The sequence below is a fragment of the Mandrillus leucophaeus genome, unplaced genomic scaffold, assembly GCF_000951045.1.
Source record: "Mandrillus leucophaeus isolate KB7577 unplaced genomic scaffold, Mleu.le_1.0 Scaffold71, whole genome shotgun sequence".
Classification (NCBI taxonomy): Eukaryota; Metazoa; Chordata; class Mammalia; order Primates; family Cercopithecidae; genus Mandrillus; species Mandrillus leucophaeus.
In genome coordinates this window covers 1032936-1053345 of record NW_012107697.1, presented here as the reverse complement: position 1 = coordinate 1053345, position 20410 = coordinate 1032936, and the positions used below count along the sequence as shown (strand labels likewise).

General features: G+C 44.8%; 1 protein-coding gene across 3 annotated transcripts in view; it reads left to right on the top strand.

Annotated features, from left to right (window-relative positions):
- AMICA1 (adhesion molecule, interacts with CXADR antigen 1) overlaps nt 1–20046 on the top strand; it is a 36780-nt gene extending 16734 nt beyond the window's left edge. For 2 of the 3 annotated variants that reach the window (XM_011964860.1, XM_011964859.1), the window contains 8 exons: nt 1523–1677; nt 3378–3603; nt 8065–8174; nt 10406–10643; nt 13489–13627; nt 15650–15743; nt 16914–17000; nt 19586–20046. In XM_011964860.1, the coding sequence (XP_011820250.1) occupies nt 1597–1677; nt 3378–3603; nt 8065–8174; nt 10406–10643; nt 13489–13627; nt 15650–15743; nt 16914–17000; nt 19586–19678 (1068 nt within the window). In that variant the 5' untranslated portion in view covers nt 1523–1596 and the 3' untranslated portion in view covers nt 19679–20046. Of the gene's footprint in view, nt 1–724; nt 1180–1522; nt 1678–3377; nt 3604–8064; nt 8175–10405; nt 10644–13488; nt 13628–15649; nt 15744–16913; nt 17001–19585 lie in introns of those variants that run through there. The other variant, XM_011964861.1, reaches the window with a different exon arrangement.
- Nucleotides 20047–20410: the final 364 nt, after the last annotated feature.

The window sequence follows — 20410 nt, the reverse complement described above, 5'->3', positions numbered from 1 at the left end:
CGCCACCTCGCCCGGCTAGTTTTTTGTATTTTTTAGTAGAGACGGGGTTTCACCGTGTTAGCCAGGATGGTCTCGATCTCCTGACCTAGTGATCCGCCTGTCTCGGCCTCCCAAAGTGCTGGGATTATAGGCTTGAGCCACCGTGCCCGGCCCATTAGAGAATTTTTCTCAAAGAAGCAGGGTTATAATGATCTCAGAAGGTATTTAGACATTTTCCCAGAGATCTGTGGAGCAGCCTGCAGGTTTTTGCCCTCCAATCCAGAAAGCTACTAGTCCAACCCCTGCATGTGGTGACTTGGTGACACTGGGGGTTTTGTAGTTTTTGTGGAGAGGTTTTCTTTTCTTGCGGAAAATCTCATCTTCTTCAGCTGTTTCTCTACTAAGATTGCCCTTCAAACATCAGTTTTTCTTTGCTTTGGTTGCTGTTGTTGCTTCCTAGCAGTTCTTCATTTAATTCTACGCACAGTGTTCTTAGTATTAAATTTGCTTATTACACTTTCGACCACATGTGGAATTGCTCAATTCTTCCTTACAGGAAAATTCCAAATATTTGTTGGAGCTAATTTTGATTTCTTTCAAAATAATTCCCTCTGAAGGGTTTAGAGTTGCTGTTTTCTTTTGTGTCCTCCCTGCTGTGTGAGCCTGCTGTTGGGCAGGAAGTTAACTCTCTTCTGTCAGGGAAACAGCTTGCATGAAAAGACTGGCACGTATTCTGTTCATTCCCATCACTTGGCTCTTCTCTGATATGAACTGGGGAGCATCTAAATGTATCTTTCTTGATTTTGTTGTCTCTTTGCATAGAGCATATCTTGTGAAAACAGAAATATCCATGTAATGTTTTTTTCTTGTAGTGACCTCTTGAAATTGCTTGAGCAACCTAGAGATAATGGACAGGGGTCCCTGTGTGAAGCACCTAGAGGCTGGAAAGCTGATGACAAAGCTGGAGGGGTGAGGCAGGGAGAGGAAAAACACAGTGGAAATGCAGGAGGAAAGCTATGCTCCATGGTGGCCTAATTATAAGGACCTGCCCTACAGCCAGAATCAGCCAGCAAATGCAGAAATAAGCTTTTGTAAAGGAACTAAAAGACGAAGAGGAAGTAGACAAAAGGTCCTTTTTTCAGAGAGGGAACCAGTGGGAGACTTAAGAGCAAGGAACATCCCATTTCCTGGTAAGTGGAGGTGGGTGTCTAAATTGATGATCAGAAAGGAGAGACTTCCAGGGTTTCCCTTATTTCTTTAGAAAGGTTGGGAGGAAGAATTCCAGAAAAGCGTAAGGGACTAGATAGGAGGAGGGAGCCAGACAGCATTTATTGTAGTATGAAGATTGCAGAACCCTTCTGATGAGCCATATAGGTAACTAGAGGACAGGGATGCCATGCTGCCTTTGAACACGCCTCTGAGGACTTCGTCTATGTTGGATCATCCAGGGAGAGGGGTGTTTAGTACTCCATGATTGAAATTGATTTTTGTTGTTGAGAGTATTTGTCTAAATGATGTGTCCTCTTGCCTTTGACTTCTATAGATTATTCCTTGGGCCTGAATGACTTGAATGTTTCCCCCGCTGAGCTAACAGTCCATGTGGGTGATTCAGCTCTGATGGGATGTGTTTTCCAGAGCACAGAAGACAAATGCATGTTCAAGATAGACTGGATTCTCTCATCAGGAGAGCAGGCCAAGGTAACGCGGGGGAAACATCATTATGTAATAGAAGCCCCTGACTGCTGGTGTCAGGACAGAGTGGTGTAAGAGTCAGGCATCAGGTGCCACCAGGAGGTGTTACAAGAGCCGGGGCTTTGGAGATGATCAGAACTGGGCCTTGTACTAGCTCAGGAACTTGGTTATGTTATCAGCTGGGTAAGTAAGTTACTCAACCTTGCTGATCTTAGCTTCCTGAGCTGTGAAGAGGAAGGCAATTACAATAATGGTAATGCTTACCTTTGAAGTAGTTAAGGGGCTAATGGGAGACACACACATGAAATGAGAGGTTCCTTGTTCTTGCACATGAAATTCTTTTAGTTTCCTTCCTTTATCTCTACCCTTTGTTAAGTAGCAGAAGTGGGTGAGAGGGGTAAATTCCAAGGTTCTAGAAAGAAGAGCTCTGACCTAGGCATAGGAACTATATCACAGTAATATTTTTTGGGGTGGGGAGGAGGACAGATTCTTTCAGTGTTTTTCACTGCTCCATTTATGTGCTGGGGAATCATCCTTTTCTCCTTTGTGGCTGCTTAAAGTGTTGGGATTAGCAGATGCAGCATGGCTGGGCAAGGGTCTTTCATGGAGCTCTTTGGAGTGAGGAACAGTGTATTAAGCCTCATCAGAGAGTCTGTATAGATACTCGTATATCAGGATCATTTGTGAAAAGCATCCCACGTAGTTTGTTACTAACAAGAAACTCCCAATGTTTGCAAATAAAATATTGTTTTTGTAGCTCAACAGAGCACACTCCCTGTTGTCCCTATAACACTACTCTCACTCAAATTTTTATTGGCCTTTATTTTTATAAGAGGGATAGGTCCATGGTGTAAGTAGAGTAAGAATTTCTGCCGGGTGTGGTAACTCACGCCTGTAATCCCAGCACTTTGGGAGGCTAAGGCGGGGGGATCACTTGAGCTCAAGAGTTCGAGACCAGCCTGGGCAACATGGCAAAAAAACAATCTCTACAAAAAAAACAAACACAAAAATTAGCTGGCTGCAGTGGCATGTACCTGTAGTCCCAGCTACTTGGGAGACTGAGGTAGGAGGATCACCTGAGCCTAGGAGGTGAAGCTGCAGTGAGCTGTGGATTGTGCACTGCAGTCCAGCCTGGGTGACGGAGGAAAACAATACAAAACCAAAACCAAAAACAAAAGAATTCCCCAGGGCCCAGCCTAGAACCATTGCCTGTGGATGACTCCTTTTGTGTTATGATACTGCTGCCGGGAGGAGGGTAGAGATGAGAGAAGTGGCAGCCAGCCGGCCATGCCTGGAATTCTCATGCCAACACCACCCACAGCACTAGTGAAAATAGATCATGCATCTGAATGCCATCTAATCTGGGGCCGTGGTAGAAACTAGGGTGAAAATGAGAGATGGTTTTCAAAAGTTGTAAGTTTAAAACCGTAGAGTGATCTTCAGAGTGGGTGCTATATTTTACCTTAAACTGTAAGAAATAAAATGTGGACCGCATTTCTCCATTTGTCCTTGTAGAAAGTGAGCCGCAGATCTTGTGCAAGTTGGACTGTTGCCTGGCACATTATTTTTATTAACTGGGTACCAAATGCTTTTGGATCATGATCATGATGATAGCTCTGCTGCCCCCACATAACAGAGTATCTGGGATCCAGGATCCTTGGTCTAGCACCTCTTTTGATTTTCTCCAACACTGTTTTGCCCTTCAGGATGAATATGTGCTATACTATTACTCCAATCTCAGTGTGCCTATAGGGCGCTTCCAGAACCGCGTACAGTTGATGGGGGACATCTTATGCAATGATGGCTCTCTTCTGCTCCAAGATGTGCAAGAGGCTGACCAGGGAACCTATACCTGTGAAATCCGCCTCAAAGGGGAAAGCCAGGTGTTCAAGAAGGCGGTGGTACTGCATGTGCTACCAGAGGAGCCTAAAGGTACGCAAATGCTTACTTAAAGAGGGGCCAAGGGGCAAGAGATTCCATGTGCAAGAGGCAAGGAAACTGATTATCTTGAGCAAATGCCAGCCTTTGGGCTAAGTACTTACCACAGAGTGAATCTTCAAAAAATGATCATAATGATTTCAGTCAATAAAAATATAGTTATTTTATTAAATAAAATATTGATAATTATTGTATTATTACTTCAAACACACTTCCTCCTCCCAAAAGCCCTGTGAAGGATGTTTTGTTCACATATGTGTCCAAATATGTTTTGGACACATATTTATTAAATGGCATAACTAGTACTTGATCCCTGGCACCTCTGACAACAGAGTCCATGTTCTTTTTTACTATGCCCTAATACCTTTCCTCAGTTATCCACATTGATGCTACATCTGTATTTTATAGGTACCCTCTGTTAGGTGTTCTGGGGGATAGAAAAGAAATGAGCAGGCCAGGCTCAGTGGCTCATGCCTGTAATCCTAGCATTTTGGGAGGCTGAGGCAGAAGGATTGCTTGAGTCCAGGGGTTCAAGGCTGCAGTGAGCTATGATGGTACCTCTGCATTCTAGCCTGGGTGACAGAGCAAGACTCTATCTAAAAAAAGAAAAAAAAAAAAAAAAAAAGGCTGAGTGTGATGGCTCACACCTGTAATCTTAACACTTTGGGAGCCTGAGGTGGGAGGATCACTTGAGGCCAGTTTGAGACTAGCTTAGGCAACATGGCGAGACCCTATGTCTAAAAAAAAAAAAAAAAAAAAGCTGGGCATGATGGCACATGACTGTGGTGGTTTCAGGTACTAGGGAGACTGTGGTGAGAGGATCACTGGAGCCCAGGAGGTGGAGGCTGCAATGAGCTGTGATTGCACCACTGCACTCCAGCCTGGGTGACAGAGCTGAGACCCTGACTCTTAAAAAAGAAAAGAAAAAAAGAAGAAAAGAACAGATCTTTCTAACTCTTTGCACTTTATTTTTCCATTTATAAGTGGAGGGAGTGGTAGATGGGTGGTTTTAAAATTTGTGCTCTGTAAAACCTTAAGTTCCAAAGAACATGAATGGTAAAAGCAGGGCAGGGGGTTGGTAGCAGACATATCTGCTCAGATAGGACCCCAGGCTCCCACCTGCATTGCAACCAAAGTCCTTTTCCTTTTTCCTGTTGTATTCATTGGGCTACCAGGTAAGATTTGGTTTGAATAAGGATTCTGCTGCTTTCAAGCAGTTTGAAAGGGAGAGTATAAGCTATGGTGGCCTGGGTCATTTAGAAAGTTTTTTTTTGCCTCTTTGGATATTAGTTGAAAGGAATGCAGCTGAGACTGTAACCAAAGGAGGCATTATGCTTCCAGAAAAATCTCGAAAGTATTGCAAGCAACTGTAGAAGCTGTTGTATTGGGCTCCAAAGGAAAGGGTAGAGAGATTCAACCAGTTAGCCCAAAAGCTGGAGATAAAATTATTCCCCCAGAATCTAGAATATGGAGGCACCAAAGTAGTTCTGGATGACAGGGATCATTCTTTATTTAGAGATGGTGGATTCTTGGAAAGTATATATATTGAAATAAATCACTATTGAAAAAGTCTCATGTGAAGCCACTCATTCCACTGGAGTTCTGAAATCTTTCATCGTGTAAATAATTTCCATGTCTCTCTTTTATAATAAACTAATGATATCCAAACTAATGTCAGCCAGTGTCTCTAAAATTTAGTTTTGCTTATTGATATAAACACTTACAAATAAAAATACATAAATGAAAGTAAAAGTTTGCAAGCTGCAGAACTAGATGCATTCTTTAAGATTGCGGAATAGAAGGAACAGTCTGTGACCCCAGGAAACTTTGTAATGTAGTTAGGGAACTAGAATCTGGGGCCATTTCCCGCCTGCAGCTAGCTTAGGTCCTTAGCCTCCCAGCTTTATTCATGAGCTCCTCCAGTGCACCCTTCTTTCCTCTCTTATGACACTCATCACACCCATTCACTTGTGTCTTCCCTGCTTGCCTGAGCACAGCCCCTGGTACAGCGTAAGCAATTAATAAGCATTTGTGGAATGAATGAAGTTACTGAGTTAGCATCCCTTGCTTGAATCCAATTTCTAAAAAGTGGAGTTGTAGGAGGTGGCCTCTGGCCCCTCTCCTAATTATCCGTATTGTCATTTTTCTCTTAATTCCAAAGCTCTGGTTCTCCCGGAAGAAGAAGCAAATCAGATGCCTGTGCCCAAGGATTCTCTCTTCTTTTTTTTTTTTTTTTTGAGGTAGGGTCTTGCTCTGTCACCCAGGCTCTGGAGTTGCAGTAGTACAATCACGGCTCACTGTAGCCTTGAACTCCTGGGTTCAAGTGATCCTTCTGCCTCAATCTCCCTAGTAGCTAGGTCCATAGGTATGCATCACCATGCCTGACTTTGTTTGTTTGAGTAGAGACGGGGTCTCCCTACATTGCCCAGGTTGGTCTCAAACCCCTGGGCTCAAGTGATCCTCCTGCCTCAGCCTCCCCAAATTGCTGGTATTACAAAGGATTCTCTTTTTGCTTCCTTTTTCTGCCTTTGGTCTCTAATGCTGTGCCTGAACACTTGCCCATGCAAGCACAGCCTTTTCCTGCTTAGAAGAGACACAGAGGAAACTGCAAGGAGTCAATTTCAAGAGCTGAGGAATTCATAGAAACAGGCTAGGGCAATGTTAGAGGTAGTCAGATATTTCCCCAGTGGCTAGTGGAGCAAACTGTGTTTTTTTTTTTTTTTTTTAATTCCAGCTAGAATGGGAATAGATCCAACCCCTAACAATTTTGCCTAGTGGAAGGTGCTCCAACTTGCTTTACGTAAGTTGCCTCCACCAACGTGGCAACTCCGTCTTTTGCAATCATCTATAATTTTCTCTACAAAGTTTACCCTTCAGTTGACAGTCTATGATTCTACCGCTTCAGTTCTTTTTTTCATAGTTCTTAATTTAAATACTATAGATGAAAATAATAATTAGATTAATGTCCTCTACTTTTGCTCTAGAATCAGCCATCCTTCTACTTATGTGGGGTGCCACAGTAGAGTGAGTGAGAAAACTCGGGCTTTGCCTTCGCTCAGGCCTGAGCTTAAATGTTGACTTTACCTTTTACTGGCCATGTGGCGTTGGGCTCCTTTACTTTCCTTCTCTGCAAAATGGGAGAGTAGTCATACAAACCTCAAAATATTGTAATGACTAACTGATCTACCATGTACAGGGTGTCTAGCACATGGCTGGTGCATTGAAATGACTCAGAATGTTCAGTTGTTATTATTGCATTTTAAAAATAGAGTTTAATTCTTAATGTGCTGATAGATTTAAAGGGAGTTTGCTTCCTTGCTGGTATTCTTTGGAGTAAATTTTTTATCGCTTTCAAAATAATTCCTTCCATAGATTTTAGAGTTCATAATATTTTCTTTTGCTTTCCTCCTATTGTGCATTTCTCCTGCTGGGCAGGAAGTTACTCTTCTCCCAGGGAAACAATTTGGATAAAAGGGTGGCTTATACACTCTGTTCCCTCGTGATCTTTGCTTAACACTCTTTTGAAGGAACTCTGTGCACTTAAGACCTAGACCTGTGTCTTCCTTATACACTACCCTGCCTTTCATTGCTTAATCAACTTTGTGGTTGATTTGTATAGAGCATTACTGAAAAATCAGAAATATCTTTCCACTTCTTTTCTTTTTCACGGGCCACTTAAAATGACTTATGTAATAAACATATGGTGGGTCAGCTGCTTGTACAATAGGCAGAAGGAAGAGCCTAGGAGTTGGAAAGCCAGAAGCAGGGGAAGAGGGGAGGGTGGGGGCAGGAGAGAGCAGGATGAAAACAGAAAGAAAAGTCTTTTGTCTTGGCCTAATTAGCAAGGAGTCCTGTGACTTGTACCAAGGCCAGAACTAGGTCCTAGAATAAAAGAAAAAGAATAAAAGAAGTTGAAGAAAGTTACCCATGGTTCATTTTTTTTAGTTGGGAGAGTCAGTGGGTTAAATATAAGAATGAGAGTTCTATAACTTTCCACTTCCTGTTTATACTAAGCAGATGTTGGTATCTAAGATGACGAACATAAAGTGGGGGCTTTGAGATTTTCCATACTTCCTTTAGTACAAACTTGATGTGAAATTAGAGTTCATGGGAGGAATTCTGGAAAAGGGGAAAGAGAAAGGAATTAAAGAGGACCAGAAAGTGTTTATGGTGGTATGGAGACAGCAGAAACCCTCTGGCTTGGTACATGTGGGCAGCTAGAGGGTATTCTCATCTTGGGGATGCTGCTGTGCTGGTCTGAGGGAGGAGGCTCTGAGTACTTTGGATCCAGGGAGGATCCTCCGGATCACCTACAGAGGGAATATGTATAGTGTTTGGTGGTGACAGTGATTTTTGCTGCTGAGGGTCTTTGGCTAACCATGATCTCTTCTAGAAAGTCTTTGACTTCTATAGATTATAACTTTAGTCTGACTTGATTTACTATTTTATCCTCAGAGCTCATGGTCCGCGTGGGTGAAATGATTCGGATGGGATGTGTTTTCCAGAGCACAGAAGTGAAACACGTGACCAAGGTAGAATGGATATTTTCAGGACGGCGCGCAAAGGTAACAAGGAGGAAACATCACTGTGTTAGAGAAGGCTCTGGCTGATGGTGTCAGGACAGAGGTAGAATCAGGCACATGAGGAGGTGTTACAAGAGCCTGGGCTTTGGGGCTTATCAGAACTGGATCTTCTCCTAGCAATTTCAGCTTTCTGGTGGGAAAGATAACTCCAATGAAGAAGAAGAACAAGAAGATGATGATGATGCTTAACTTTTAGATGCCAATGTGAAATTGTACATGTAAAGCATTTTGTACATGACTTGGCCCCTACATTTTAGTTTCCTTCTTTCTCCCTTTTCCTTTGTATAGCGTCCGTGGGAGAATGAGGGAGATGATTTTTGTGGCCCAGCCAGGAAAGCAATGGGCTAGGCATAAAAGTGATTACACTTTTATTCTTACTGGGGTTAGTTCTGTGACTTTTCATCTGTGCTCCATTGCCCCACTTATGTGATGGAGGGAATTTTCATGGGTACTTCACGTGCTGGGATTGATCGATCCTGGGGGCCAGGGTGAGGGGTATTTCTTGGGAGATCTATAAAGTAGTAAACAGCAAGTTCGTTCATTAGACCAGTAGATCTTAACCATGATGTGGTCGTATACTTATGAGTCAACATGTATTGTGGGGATATCCCAAGTAACTTGTTATTAATAAAAGTTAAGGTGCAAAATTTATTAAAGATTAACTTTTATAAATTAAAACATATTCCAGGTCATCTCTCTAACAAAGTCATTTGCACTTGATTCCTCTATGCTATCTGAGTGGGTCACAGTGGGTGACGTCATGATGGAGTATGGGGAATTACATCTGGTCCCAGGTTCACCCCTGAGAGCTTGCCATGCATTTAAATGTCATCCATTGAGTGATTCACAGGAGAAAATAGGATGAGAATTGACATTTTGAGGTTGTGAATTTGAATCACAAGAGACAAATGTTAGGGGCCAGGTCACTTCATTCACATTTGTGTCTACATACCCATTAACTTTTCTTAAAAGCTTTAAAAAAGCAATCTGGATGCCTTTTTTTTTAAACGCCAATATTCATTTAACAAGTTATTTTTAAAGCATCTGCTATATGAAGAATACTCAAAACCCCTGACCTGATGGGAAACTTACAACTAAGATGAGGGAGATACGCATAAAATAATAAAGAAGTATATAATACATCAGGCAATACTAAGAGCCTATGGGGAACAATAAAGCAGGACTTTGTGGTTTTTGTTATGTGGGTGCTTGGGGAGGCCATACTGAGATGACATTTGAGGAGAGGTGTGAAGGAAGTCAGGGAGTGAATCCTGCATGTGTGTAGGGGAAGAATGTTCTTGCAGTCACAGACAGTAGCAAGTGCAAAGACCCTGCAGCCAGTATGCAAGGAGCAGCCAAGAGGTCCATGTGGCTGGAGTGCAGTGACCTAAGTAGGTGAGGGAAGAGCAAGTAGAAGTTGAAGTCAGAGGAAAAGGGAGATGGGCTGGGTCATGCAGGGCCTTGCATTTTGGTATAAATGGGAGTAGGGGCAATGAAGGGTTTTGAGCACAGGAGTAACATGATTTAACTTACATTTTTAAAGCCTCATCTGCTGAAAATAGATTGTCATAGCAAATAAGCAGGGAGACAAGTAAGAAAGCTGTTGCAGGAACCCAGGTGAGAGATGAGCTGGACCAGAATGGTATCAGTGGAGGAGGTGAGGACTGGCTGGATTGGGGATTTATTTTGAAGGTTGAGGTGATAGGATTTGCTGAGGGATTTGATGTGATTTTTTCCAGAAAGAAATTAAGGATGACTCCAAGATTTTTAGCCTGAGTATCTGGAGGAAGGCATTGCCATGTACCCAAATGGGATGGACTGGAAAGAACTGGTTTGGGGGAAAGATGGAGTTCTGTTTTAGACATGTTTCAGGTTCCTATTGGAAATCCAACTAGAAATGTCATCAAGAATAAAAGTATACTTTTGCTTTTTTTACTGGAAAGGTACACAAAATGAAAGTCCTCCTTTTCTCATCCCTCTGTTCAGATGGAACAACTGTTCATGGTTTGGTGATGTCCTTCACAAGCACACACACATGCACATGTGTATGTGCGTGTACATGACTTTGTGTTATTTAAAGCTTTCTGATAATACCCTTACTGCCTTCACCTAGCAGGGCCTTGGGAGTCCTGAGATCTTCCCTCCCCCATTTTCTCCGCTCCCCCCTCCACTCCAGTCCTCACAATCTCATACTTTTTGCCTTCCCCTTCTAGGAGGAGATTGTGTTTCGTTACTACCACAAAGTCAGGATGTCCGTGGGGTACTCCCAGAGCTGGGGCCACTTCCAGAATCGTGTGAACCTGGTGGGGGACATTTTCCGCAATGACGGTTCCATCGTGCTTCAAGGAGTGAGGGAGTCAGACGGAGGAAACTACACCTGCAGTATCCACCTAGGGAACCTGGTGTTCAAGAAAACCATTGTGCTGCATGTCAGCCCAGAAGAGCCTCGAAGTATCTAACATTTGGCTGGGGGGCATTGAGGGACCTCCTGGCTGGTGCATGGGGCCAGGACTAGAGTGAGGCCGGAGAGGTTCCTAGGATGCAAAATTGAAGGAGGCATCTCTCTCAGGTGCTGACTCTGGCCTTGCACAACCCTGAGAATGATGCCTCCTTAGAGGTGGCTCCTCAGGTACCTGACTTGCCTCACCCTAGTTCTGGCCCCGCTGCTAGGCCAGGGACAGGGGAGCTAATTTAGTGAATACCACTCCTCTGCCAGACCCCACTCATTGCCAGGGTCGTCTATTGATGTAAAGATACAGAAGCTCAGGGAAGGATCTGAGTTGATGTCCAAAGTCAGCGTACTTGGTTTCAAGGGAGGTGCTGTATGCGCTAGAGTGGAGCGGGAAGTGATCCTAAGCTAGTGAGAGACAGCCAGGAACAGAGAGGAACATGCAGGCACCAGAACCAAAAATGGAGGGGTTTTCTGATCAGAGGTTCTCGGTTCTGGCAAACAGCGTGCATCAAGGCCAGTGGTGTGTAGGAGAGGAAAGACTCGATTGTGTTGACAGAGAGAGGTTGATAAGTGAGGGGTTGAAGTTAAACCATAACCCAGTTAGCAATCAGGATGTGGCCTGTGGACTTTGCCCCTTGCTAGGGCCTTCAGGAGTTGGTTGTGGTTGATTGGGGGCGGGGAAGATGGGGTGAGGATGGAACATACCTCATACCTCAGGCCAGAGATTTAAGTCTGTGGAGGCACCTTGTCTCCAGGTGGAGAGGAGAGCAGGGCAGATGGGTTTCTTAAAGAACCATCATCTTTCTGTGTGCTTCCTTCTCAGAAGTCCAATTCACAGAGAAAATCGAGCTATTATGGGGGCTCATGCAGCTTCTCTACCCACAAACATATCTATGTCTCCCCATCCTTATCTCTGCCCTGCCATCCTGAGACAGAGGAGGGTCCCTTCTGCTCTGGGCTTATCTGGCCCCCTGTGCCCAGGTGGCATCCTTCTCAGGAGCCTCACAACATGGCTCTTTGAGCTCTCACTTTCTGTTGGCTTCTACCATTCAAATTTGCTCAATTCTACCACTTACCTACTCCAACTCCCTTCTATGTCTTTTTTTCTTCAGCTCCATTCTGTGTCTTTCTTTTTCTTCAGATTGCTTTCCTGAGGTACAATTCACATACCATACAATTTGCCCATTTAAAGCGTTCAGCTCAATGGTTTTAGTACATTCAGAGTTGTACAACCACCACCACAATCATGTATTTCTTTCTCAACATAGCCAAATAGCTTGCTGAAGGTCTGTGTTTGGAATACTACTGTCTCATCTCCCATTAACTCTTCAGTGCACTGCATTCTGGCTTATTCTACCTGTACTCCAGCTTAGACCACCAATGGCACTGCAACTATCCATCCTCAGCCTTCTCTCCCTCAGTAGCGTTGGACACTATATTTTATATGCACTCTATGTTGGACCCAATTCCACACACACTCATGGATATGCATAGTAAACTCTACACAAGTTTTCCACAAATCCTTCATACGCAACATGTCTCACCTACCCCTGTACACCCTTCCTCAGCCCATCTCCCCAACCTCAGTTGTGTAACTAGATGCCTGGGGATGTGCTTGATTCCTTCCCTTTCCTTGACCCCAATCTAACAGGTCAGGTCAACAAGTCCTTGACTCCTACTACAGACTCTTGAAGTTGTCTTCCTTCCAGTCTGTCACTGCCACCTTAGTTCTGGCTGTCTTCATCTCTGTCTTGAACTGTAGGCCTCTAACCAGTCTCTGCTTTCTCTCTCAGCCACTGCTCCTCATTCTTCACACGGCTCTTGGTGCCATCTTTCTAAATCACATTAAGAACTTTCTCTTCCACTGCTAATAATCTTTCAATGGTTTTTTCATTGCCTGCAGAAAAATGCCAAATTCTTGGTTGAGATAGTCAAGGTCCTTCCTGACTTGGACCCTATCATCTCTCCAGCCAAATTCTCCAGCACACCCACAGATGCCACTTTTGTGCCAGACCCATTGAACTCTTTCTAGTTTCTAAAATCACCGTCCTGTCAGGCCTTCAGATCTCGCGCAGAACATCCCCTCTGTCCTTCCCCAGATTGTCTGCCCAAGAAACTGGATGTTTCCTATAAGTCTCAGGTTAAACTTTAGAACTTTTGCTGGCAAATTCTCATTTGCTGCACATAGAATTGGGCACCCTTTTTTCTGTGACCCTCTGTTCCCCGTACAGACTTCTGTTGTAGTGCCTACAGCAGCCTGTGGTTTTCTGTTGACGTGTTTGTCTCCTTCCTTGGAAGCAGGGACCATACATCATTTGTCTCTGAATCCCCTGTATCTAGTGCTGTCTGTTCCTGAGGAGGTGCTTGCTTTATGTGTTTAGAAAGAACCATGCAGATGAGTAGAAGGTACCCTATGGGCAGAAGTACCTCCAGAGGCTTTCCTTGGTATCGTCGTTGTGGGGCTGAGTCTTGCGGCATGTGTTCTTTTGAAGACAACCACTTGCCCTGGGGAAGATCAGCAGCCTCTAAGATGCCTGTTATTTCTCGGTCACTTGTTAAGCCAAATTTTAGAACAGAATTGTTGACGTGAAAGGAAACTTTACTACAGGTGAAGTGCTAGCCTCTTCTCCCACCCACCTTAGTCTACATTTTAGGGCAAACAGCGGGGTTAGACTTTGGTTCTCAATCTCATGGAGACAGTGTCCCTAGTGTCCAGATATCGGGTAGAATCTGGCCTTCCCTCCGCTTCCTGGCCTGGCTGGTGCTACTTGGTACAGGGCTGTGGGACTCTCGGCTCTTTGCTAAAGTTATTGAGACCCTCTCCTTGCTTTTCTCCTTTCCCAGCACTAGTGACCCCGGCAGCCCTGAGGCCTCTGGTCCTGGGTGGTAATCAGCTGGTGATCATCGTGGGAACTGTCTGTGCCACAATCCTGCTGCTCCCTGTTCTGATATTGATCGTGAAGAGGACCTGTGGGAATAAGAGGTACAGGGCTGCCCCCGCCCCTTGGGTTGGGAGGCTGGGGGTACAAGGCTGCTTCTATCCAAAGTGGAAGAGGTGATAGGGTCCTACTATGCCATTCTCACAGAAGTGGGCATTTTAAAGTGAGCATTTTAAAGAATCAACTGTGGTAACCCTGCCCACTTTGCTCACTGTGCCTGGAAAATAATTTAATGTTCCTACACTCTCCTCATTCACTTTGGTATTACGTAAAGACTACAAACTCCCTTAGAAATGGGGGTCTCAGTAGGGCATAATTCAGAGCATAAATCTTACAAAAGAACTATCATGGTATCATTCACTGCCTAAGAGATGATTTTAATATTATCCACACTGTACGTTCCACATAGAAGCTAAGATCTTAAGGGTTGCCAGTGGTTTTATCTAAAAGATAAAAGACTCTGTCTAAAAAAAAAAAAAAAAAAAGTGCTTTTGAAGGCCTGGATTTCATTAGTAGTTCTTCTAGGGTCTCAGAAGTCCCCAGATGCTCCAACAGGGACACTAGTGTTTCACTGGCTGTTGGCAGATCCACGCCCCTCAGTTTATCCAACTATCGATGAGGGGCACAGATTGACTGTCTTGTTGAAATAGTGTCAGTGGGAAAGGGCCTCATGAATAATCCTGACTTTTGAGTGTTCTTTCCCAGTGGGTCTTTGATTGTGCAGAAAACACTTGGACCTGCTAAGTTTTCACTTCCCCTCTCTAGGGCTTCCTGATTTGGGTTTGAACTTGGCTGGCCTCTCTGAAGGTCTTTGCTCTGGGCATGCTCGGAGCACTGAGCTAGACAACCTGGGTTCCACTCTCAGCTTACTTCCCCTGTCTGAGCCTCAGTTTCCCCCCAAAGGAAAGGTAGCACTTCCATGTCTAGTCGTTTATTCTAAAGAAATAATTAGATGGATATGCTGAGATTTGTGCAAAACTGCAATCATGCTTATAATCAAAAATAGGGATCATTACCAGTGTCTGTCAGAAAGGCAGTGATTCAGTGAACCAGTGTTTCACTCAATGAAACACTCCAGATCCCTCTGTGTGATGACATGGAAAGATATCCAAGGGGTAAAAATGCAGAATTTATGGGATGACCTCATTTTTATAAAAGAGAAAATAATATGATGCTCACTCCAGCAGTATATGTACTAACTACATTTTGTGTGAGCTTACGCTTACACTGAGAGAGGCTGGGAAGGATAGTTGTAAAATGTGGGTAACGGCGTGGAATTTGAGATGAAGGAGAAGGTGGATCCCATGGGGTGAGGGGTTGCAGGGAACTTCCACTTCCAACTGTTTACGTTTCTGTATTATCTGAATTATTTTACAATGAGAAGATACAACTTTAAAAGCAGAAAATACAATGAAAGTATTTCCACTGAGACCAGAACATATGGTTTCTTTTCTAGCTTAAACTTTGATTTTTGTTTTTTTTTTTTAGTTCTGCCTTGGGCCAAAATAGAAAAAAAGAAAGTATATTCAGAAGGCAAATGGTCCTGAGATCAAAGGCCAAGGGGCCCCGACCAGGCAGGCGCGGAGCTCCGGGCTTGGGGCTTGGGTGGGGTGTTCGTGGGGATTATTCCGCTCCGCCCCCTGGAGAGGCCAGGAGCCCTTTGGATTGGCGTCTTGCTGAGCTCCTGCTGCCCCCTGCTGGTTCCGCGGCACTCCCTGGTCCTCAGAAACGTAGAGAGGATGGTCAAGTGGAATCCTATCTCCCCGCTCTTCATTCACTTAAAATTACCTCTCCCATAAGGACTGAAAGTGTCTTCAGTGATAATAGAGAAGTTGAAGCCGTTTTTCAGTCTAAATTATCTCCAGAACGGCTTCTTGTTCTTCATTAGAAGAGATGTGCTTCTCAGGTTTCCAGGTGAGCCGGGTAGCCCTGGCTGTAGGAGTCCAGAGAGAATAGTGTCTTCTCTGGGGTCTCTCTCTTCACAAAGCCAAGAGGCGGTCTCATGTAGGGACCCTTGAATAAACCATGCCAACTGGTTAATTCCACATGCTCTTTATGTCTTGCAGTTTAGTGAATTCTACAGCCTTGGTGAAGAACACGAAGAAGACTAATCCAGGGATAAAAGAAGAACCCTGCTATTTTGAAAGCTGTGAAGGGGAGGTGAACACACGCTTCAGCCTAAAACACTAAGCAGATGCAGGCCTGGGCTGTTCTCATTCCCCGGGAACCGTGTCTTACCCATTGTATGTTGCAGCTTGCGGGCCAGTGCTTGGCACAGAGCAGGGACTCAGGAAGCCTTTGTTACTAGAATAAGAGCCTCTGAGGAGTACAGTGCATGGGGCTGGCTCAACCAGCCCCAGGCAGCAGTTTCTGGTATTGGGCTGAGGAAAGAGCACTGCGCTTGGAGTCAGAAAGCTCTGCCACCTCCCCTAGTCTCACCAGCAAAATATAAGGATAAAGATATTATAGTTACCTGGCCTGCTTGACAGGGTTGTTGTAAGGTTCACATAAGATGATGATATGCAAATGCTTTGTAATCTAGGAGGTGCTGTTTGTCTAAAGTCTAATGGGGAATTATAATATATTCAGGAGTTAAGGAGTTCTAATGCTTAAAATGAAATAGTCTAAGACCTTAGCAAGAAAGGATTAAGAAGGACTTTTCTCTCCTTATTGATTAGTAATGGAGTTATAAATAATTGCTTCTAGAGACTGAGAAATGGATTGGTTTTCTTTAACGCCTATTCTTTCTTTTCTTTCTTTGATTTTAAAAACGCTCTTTGAATAGTTACCTTTCTCTGTTTTGGGCTGTTTTTGTCCCAAGAGTAGGATTTTCTCCCAGTAGAGTGCAGTAGTCCCAGAATGGGCCACTGGATGATACTGCTTTCCCAACGAGTGACAGGACCATGAACCCCACAGCTGTGAGGCTCAATGAGGGCTGGCCCTGCCACATAAACCCTCTGAGGGAAATGATGACAGTACCCTGTTGATTAATGCCATTCTGCCTTTACTGTAATTAGAAGGAAATAACCCCACAATACAAGGAATTTAGCAAGATAAGGAACCCCTGCTGCTACTTAAACATCCATCTAAACAAAGATGTTTGGCTCTTGAAGCAAAGAGTTTGGTTCTTAAGACTGTGTTCTTTGACAGTTATTTTTCAAGAAGACTGAAGGCTGAATTATCATTATTGGGAATTCTCTAGCTCTCAGTAATCTTTGAACCTCCCAGTTTGGGTGGTCGATGCCCAGCAAATAGGAATAGGTGGCCTTTTCTCTGGTGTATAAGATTCATCTAATTTTTAGGAATTTTTGTACCATTTTCCCCCTCTAGAAAAACATTTACTCCTCAATAATTATACGGGAGGTGATCGAGGAAGAAGAACCAAGTGAAAAATCAGAGGCCACCTACATGACCATGGTGAGAATGATTCTGGCCCCAGCTGAGCCAGGTGTCAGAGGCTCAGGTGGTGGTGGTGGTGGGTGTGGCTGGGTTGCCCAGGGAGGCTGCTGAGGGCAGTGATTTTTCTAAGTAGCAGGAAAGTCTGAGAAACTGAAGTTCTGCTGGATAGAAGAGTGATATCAAACTTTCTTACCCAAGCTCAAGGATTAAAGGTTATCACCAGAGATTATTTATATTAGTGGTGAAAAGAAGTGAAGAGTGGCCTTTACTGGGGGCAGGGAGAATGTCTTTTGCCTCATTAATTCAATCTAATAAAGAAAACACGGTCGGGTGTGGTGGTTTATGCCTGAAATCCCAGCACTTTGGGAGGCTGATGTGGGTGGATTGCTTGAGGCCAGGAGTTCAAGACCAGCCTGGCCAATGTGGCAAAACCCCCTCTCTACTAAAAATGCAAAAATTAGCCAGGTGTGGAGATGCGTGCCTGTAATTGCAGCTACTTGGGAGGCTGAGGCACGAGAATTGCTTGAACATAGGAGGTGGTGGTTATGTGAGCCGAGATCCACCACTACAGTCCAGCCTTGGAAACAGAGTGAGATTCTGTCTCAAAAAAAAAAGAAAAGAAGAGAAAAGAAAGGCCGAGTGCGGTGGCTCACACCTGTCATCCTAGCACTTTGGGAGGCTGAGGCAGGTGGATTACTTGAGGTCAGGAGTTCGAGACCAGCCTGGCCAACATGGTGTGAAACCCTGTCTTATTAAAAATACACTGGGAGGCCGAGACAGACGGATCACGAGGTCAGGAGATCAAGACCATCCTGGCTAACACGGTGAAACCCCGTCTCTACTAAAAAAATACAAAAAACTAGCCGGGCGAGGTGGCGGGCCAGCTACTCGGGAGGCTGAGGCAGGAGAATGGCGTGAACCTGGGAGGCGGAGCTTGCAGTGAGCTGAGATCCGGCCACTGCACTCCGGCCTGGGCGACAGAGCGACACTCCGTCTCAAAAAAAAAAGACAAAAAACAAAAAACAAAAAATTAGCCAAGCATGGTGGCGGGCTCCCAGCTACTTGGGAGGCTGAGGCAGGAGAATTGCTTGAACTTGGGAGGTGGAGGTTGCAGTGAGCTAAGATCCCGCCACTGTACTCCAGCCTGGGAGATGGAGCGAGACCAAAGAGAGAGACAGAGAGACAGAGAGAGAGAGAGAGAGAGAGAGAAAGAAAATACGATAAATAGGATAAGATCCTTGGGCAAGTATTGTGTTGCAGTGAGTTGTTTTCCTTGCTATCAAAAGCTCAAAGTAGGGTTCCTTCCACTGCTTAGATTTTGTTTCTTAATTTTGTGACTTATTGTACCTTCTCATAATCTAACTGCCAGGCAGGCTACATGCTGGATCTCATACAATATTTCGGAGTCTGATTCCTACTTTCCCATTGCTTAGACTTTAGGCCCTCAGAGAACTACAGCACCTGGAAAAGGCACTGCAGGGCGTGCAGTGAGTAGGGGTAGGAACAAAAGGAGTGAGCTGGTGATGAGCATGGTGCTATTTGTAGACTAATTATAGGCACCCAGCCCATTAAGGAGCAGTGTTCTGCTGGATTTGGGAAGGCTGGCCTCCTCTGTTTGTGGAATGATGGGCTTTGTTCCTGTCGCACCAGCCCTGAGGACACATGACTCCCAGCTGATTGCAGCAGAGAGAGGTCTGCCAGGGAAGTGTGAGATCAGAGGCCTGGCCTGGATCCACCGAGTGAAACATTAACTCCACTGAAGTTGCAGCTGAATGGAATCATTTTCCCCCTGTATTTTTCTCCCATTTTGTTATGTGATACTGCAGTAACTTGCGAGGCCTCATCCTGGCTCCTGGAGACCTGCCGATATAGCTGCCTTGTGGCTACTGCTGAGTGCGTCACCAGCCAGGGTGGCACTGTTTGCAGAAAGTCTCCGAGGTGGGGAGGAACAATTGTCTTCACAGCTACCTTCCCCAGGTTTAATGCTAGGCAATTATGGTTTTGATTTTGTGGAAAACACCATTCCTCTCCTCTTGATCCAGGTCCAATAGAGTAAGAGGAGAGGCCTGGGCTGCAAACTCAAAGGCCGGCAGGGGCCGGTCAAGTTATTGTAAAATACGATGTGCCAAGTTAAATAAGCCTGTTGGTGAATTTGGGACTGCAGGCCACTTGTTTGAGACTTCATCTATAAAGGTGTTCTCTGATAGGGAGCAGAGGTAACAAAGAGCCTTTGTATTTTGTTGTTGAATTGATGAAATTCATGTAAATGTAGTGGCACCTTGCTGTTTTCCCTTTCTGAGGCTGTACACACAGTGGTTAAGGTTGCAAGCTGGGAGTTGGACAGACCTGGGTCCAAATTCTAACTCTGTGTTGCAGCCAGATGGTCTTGGGCAGGTAACTTGGCCTGTCTGAGCCTCAGTTTCCTTATCCTTAGAATGGGAATCATAATACCTACCTCCTGGTGGTAAGGATCACATGAGATGATGCATATGAAATTCAGTATTGGGCTGGGCTCATGAGAAGAGCTCAATGAATGGCAGCTGCTATGATTACGAACTACTTCTTATAAGCATGTTTTGTTTCTTTCTGCCCTTCCCCAACAGCACCCAGTTTGGCCTTCTCTGAGGTCAGATCGGAAAAACTCACTTGAAAAAAAGTCAGGTGGGGGAATGCCAAAAACACAACAAGCCTTTTGAGAAGAATGGAGAGTCCCTTCATCTCAGCAGCAGTGGAGACTCCCCTGTGTGTCCTGGGCCACTCTACCAGTGATTTCGGACTCCCGCCCTCCCAGCTGTCCTCCTGTCTTGTTGTTTGGTCAATGCACTGAAGGTGGAGAGTTTGGAGCCTGGCAGAGAGACTGGACAGCTCTGGAGGAACAGGCTCTGGTGAGGGGAGGGGAGCATGGACTTGGCCTCCAGAGTGGGACACTGGCCCTAGGAACCAGGCTGAGCTGAGTGGCCTCAAGGCCCCCACTGGATCAGACCCTCCTGTTGGCAGTGTTCTTAGGGTATGAGTTACTGGGAAGAATCAGAGATAAAAACCAACCTAAATCATTCCTCTGGCACATTATTTCTAAATAAGGGTGGTTTGTGGAAATCGTCCTTTTTTTATGCCTTGGTTGATGGGGGAAGTAAAGTCCTGGTGAGGAATTTACAGTTAGAAACTTCTGGAAAAACTGAAGTTCCTGGAGGAAAGCCAAACCATGCCAACACACTAGAGGCTGGTTTGGGTCCTGGGAAAGGTTTGGGGTGAATGGGTTAGAAGTGGGGTATGAATACAGCTTTGGGATTTAACTCAGTGGTTCTTCATTCCTGCTGGGCATTGCTGGTGGCTCCTTGTGGGGCCTCACCACAGGCCTCCTAATTTGAAATTTCTCAGTGAAACTTAGGCATTTGTCTCTCTTGATACTCATGGGTTGCCATGGTGGA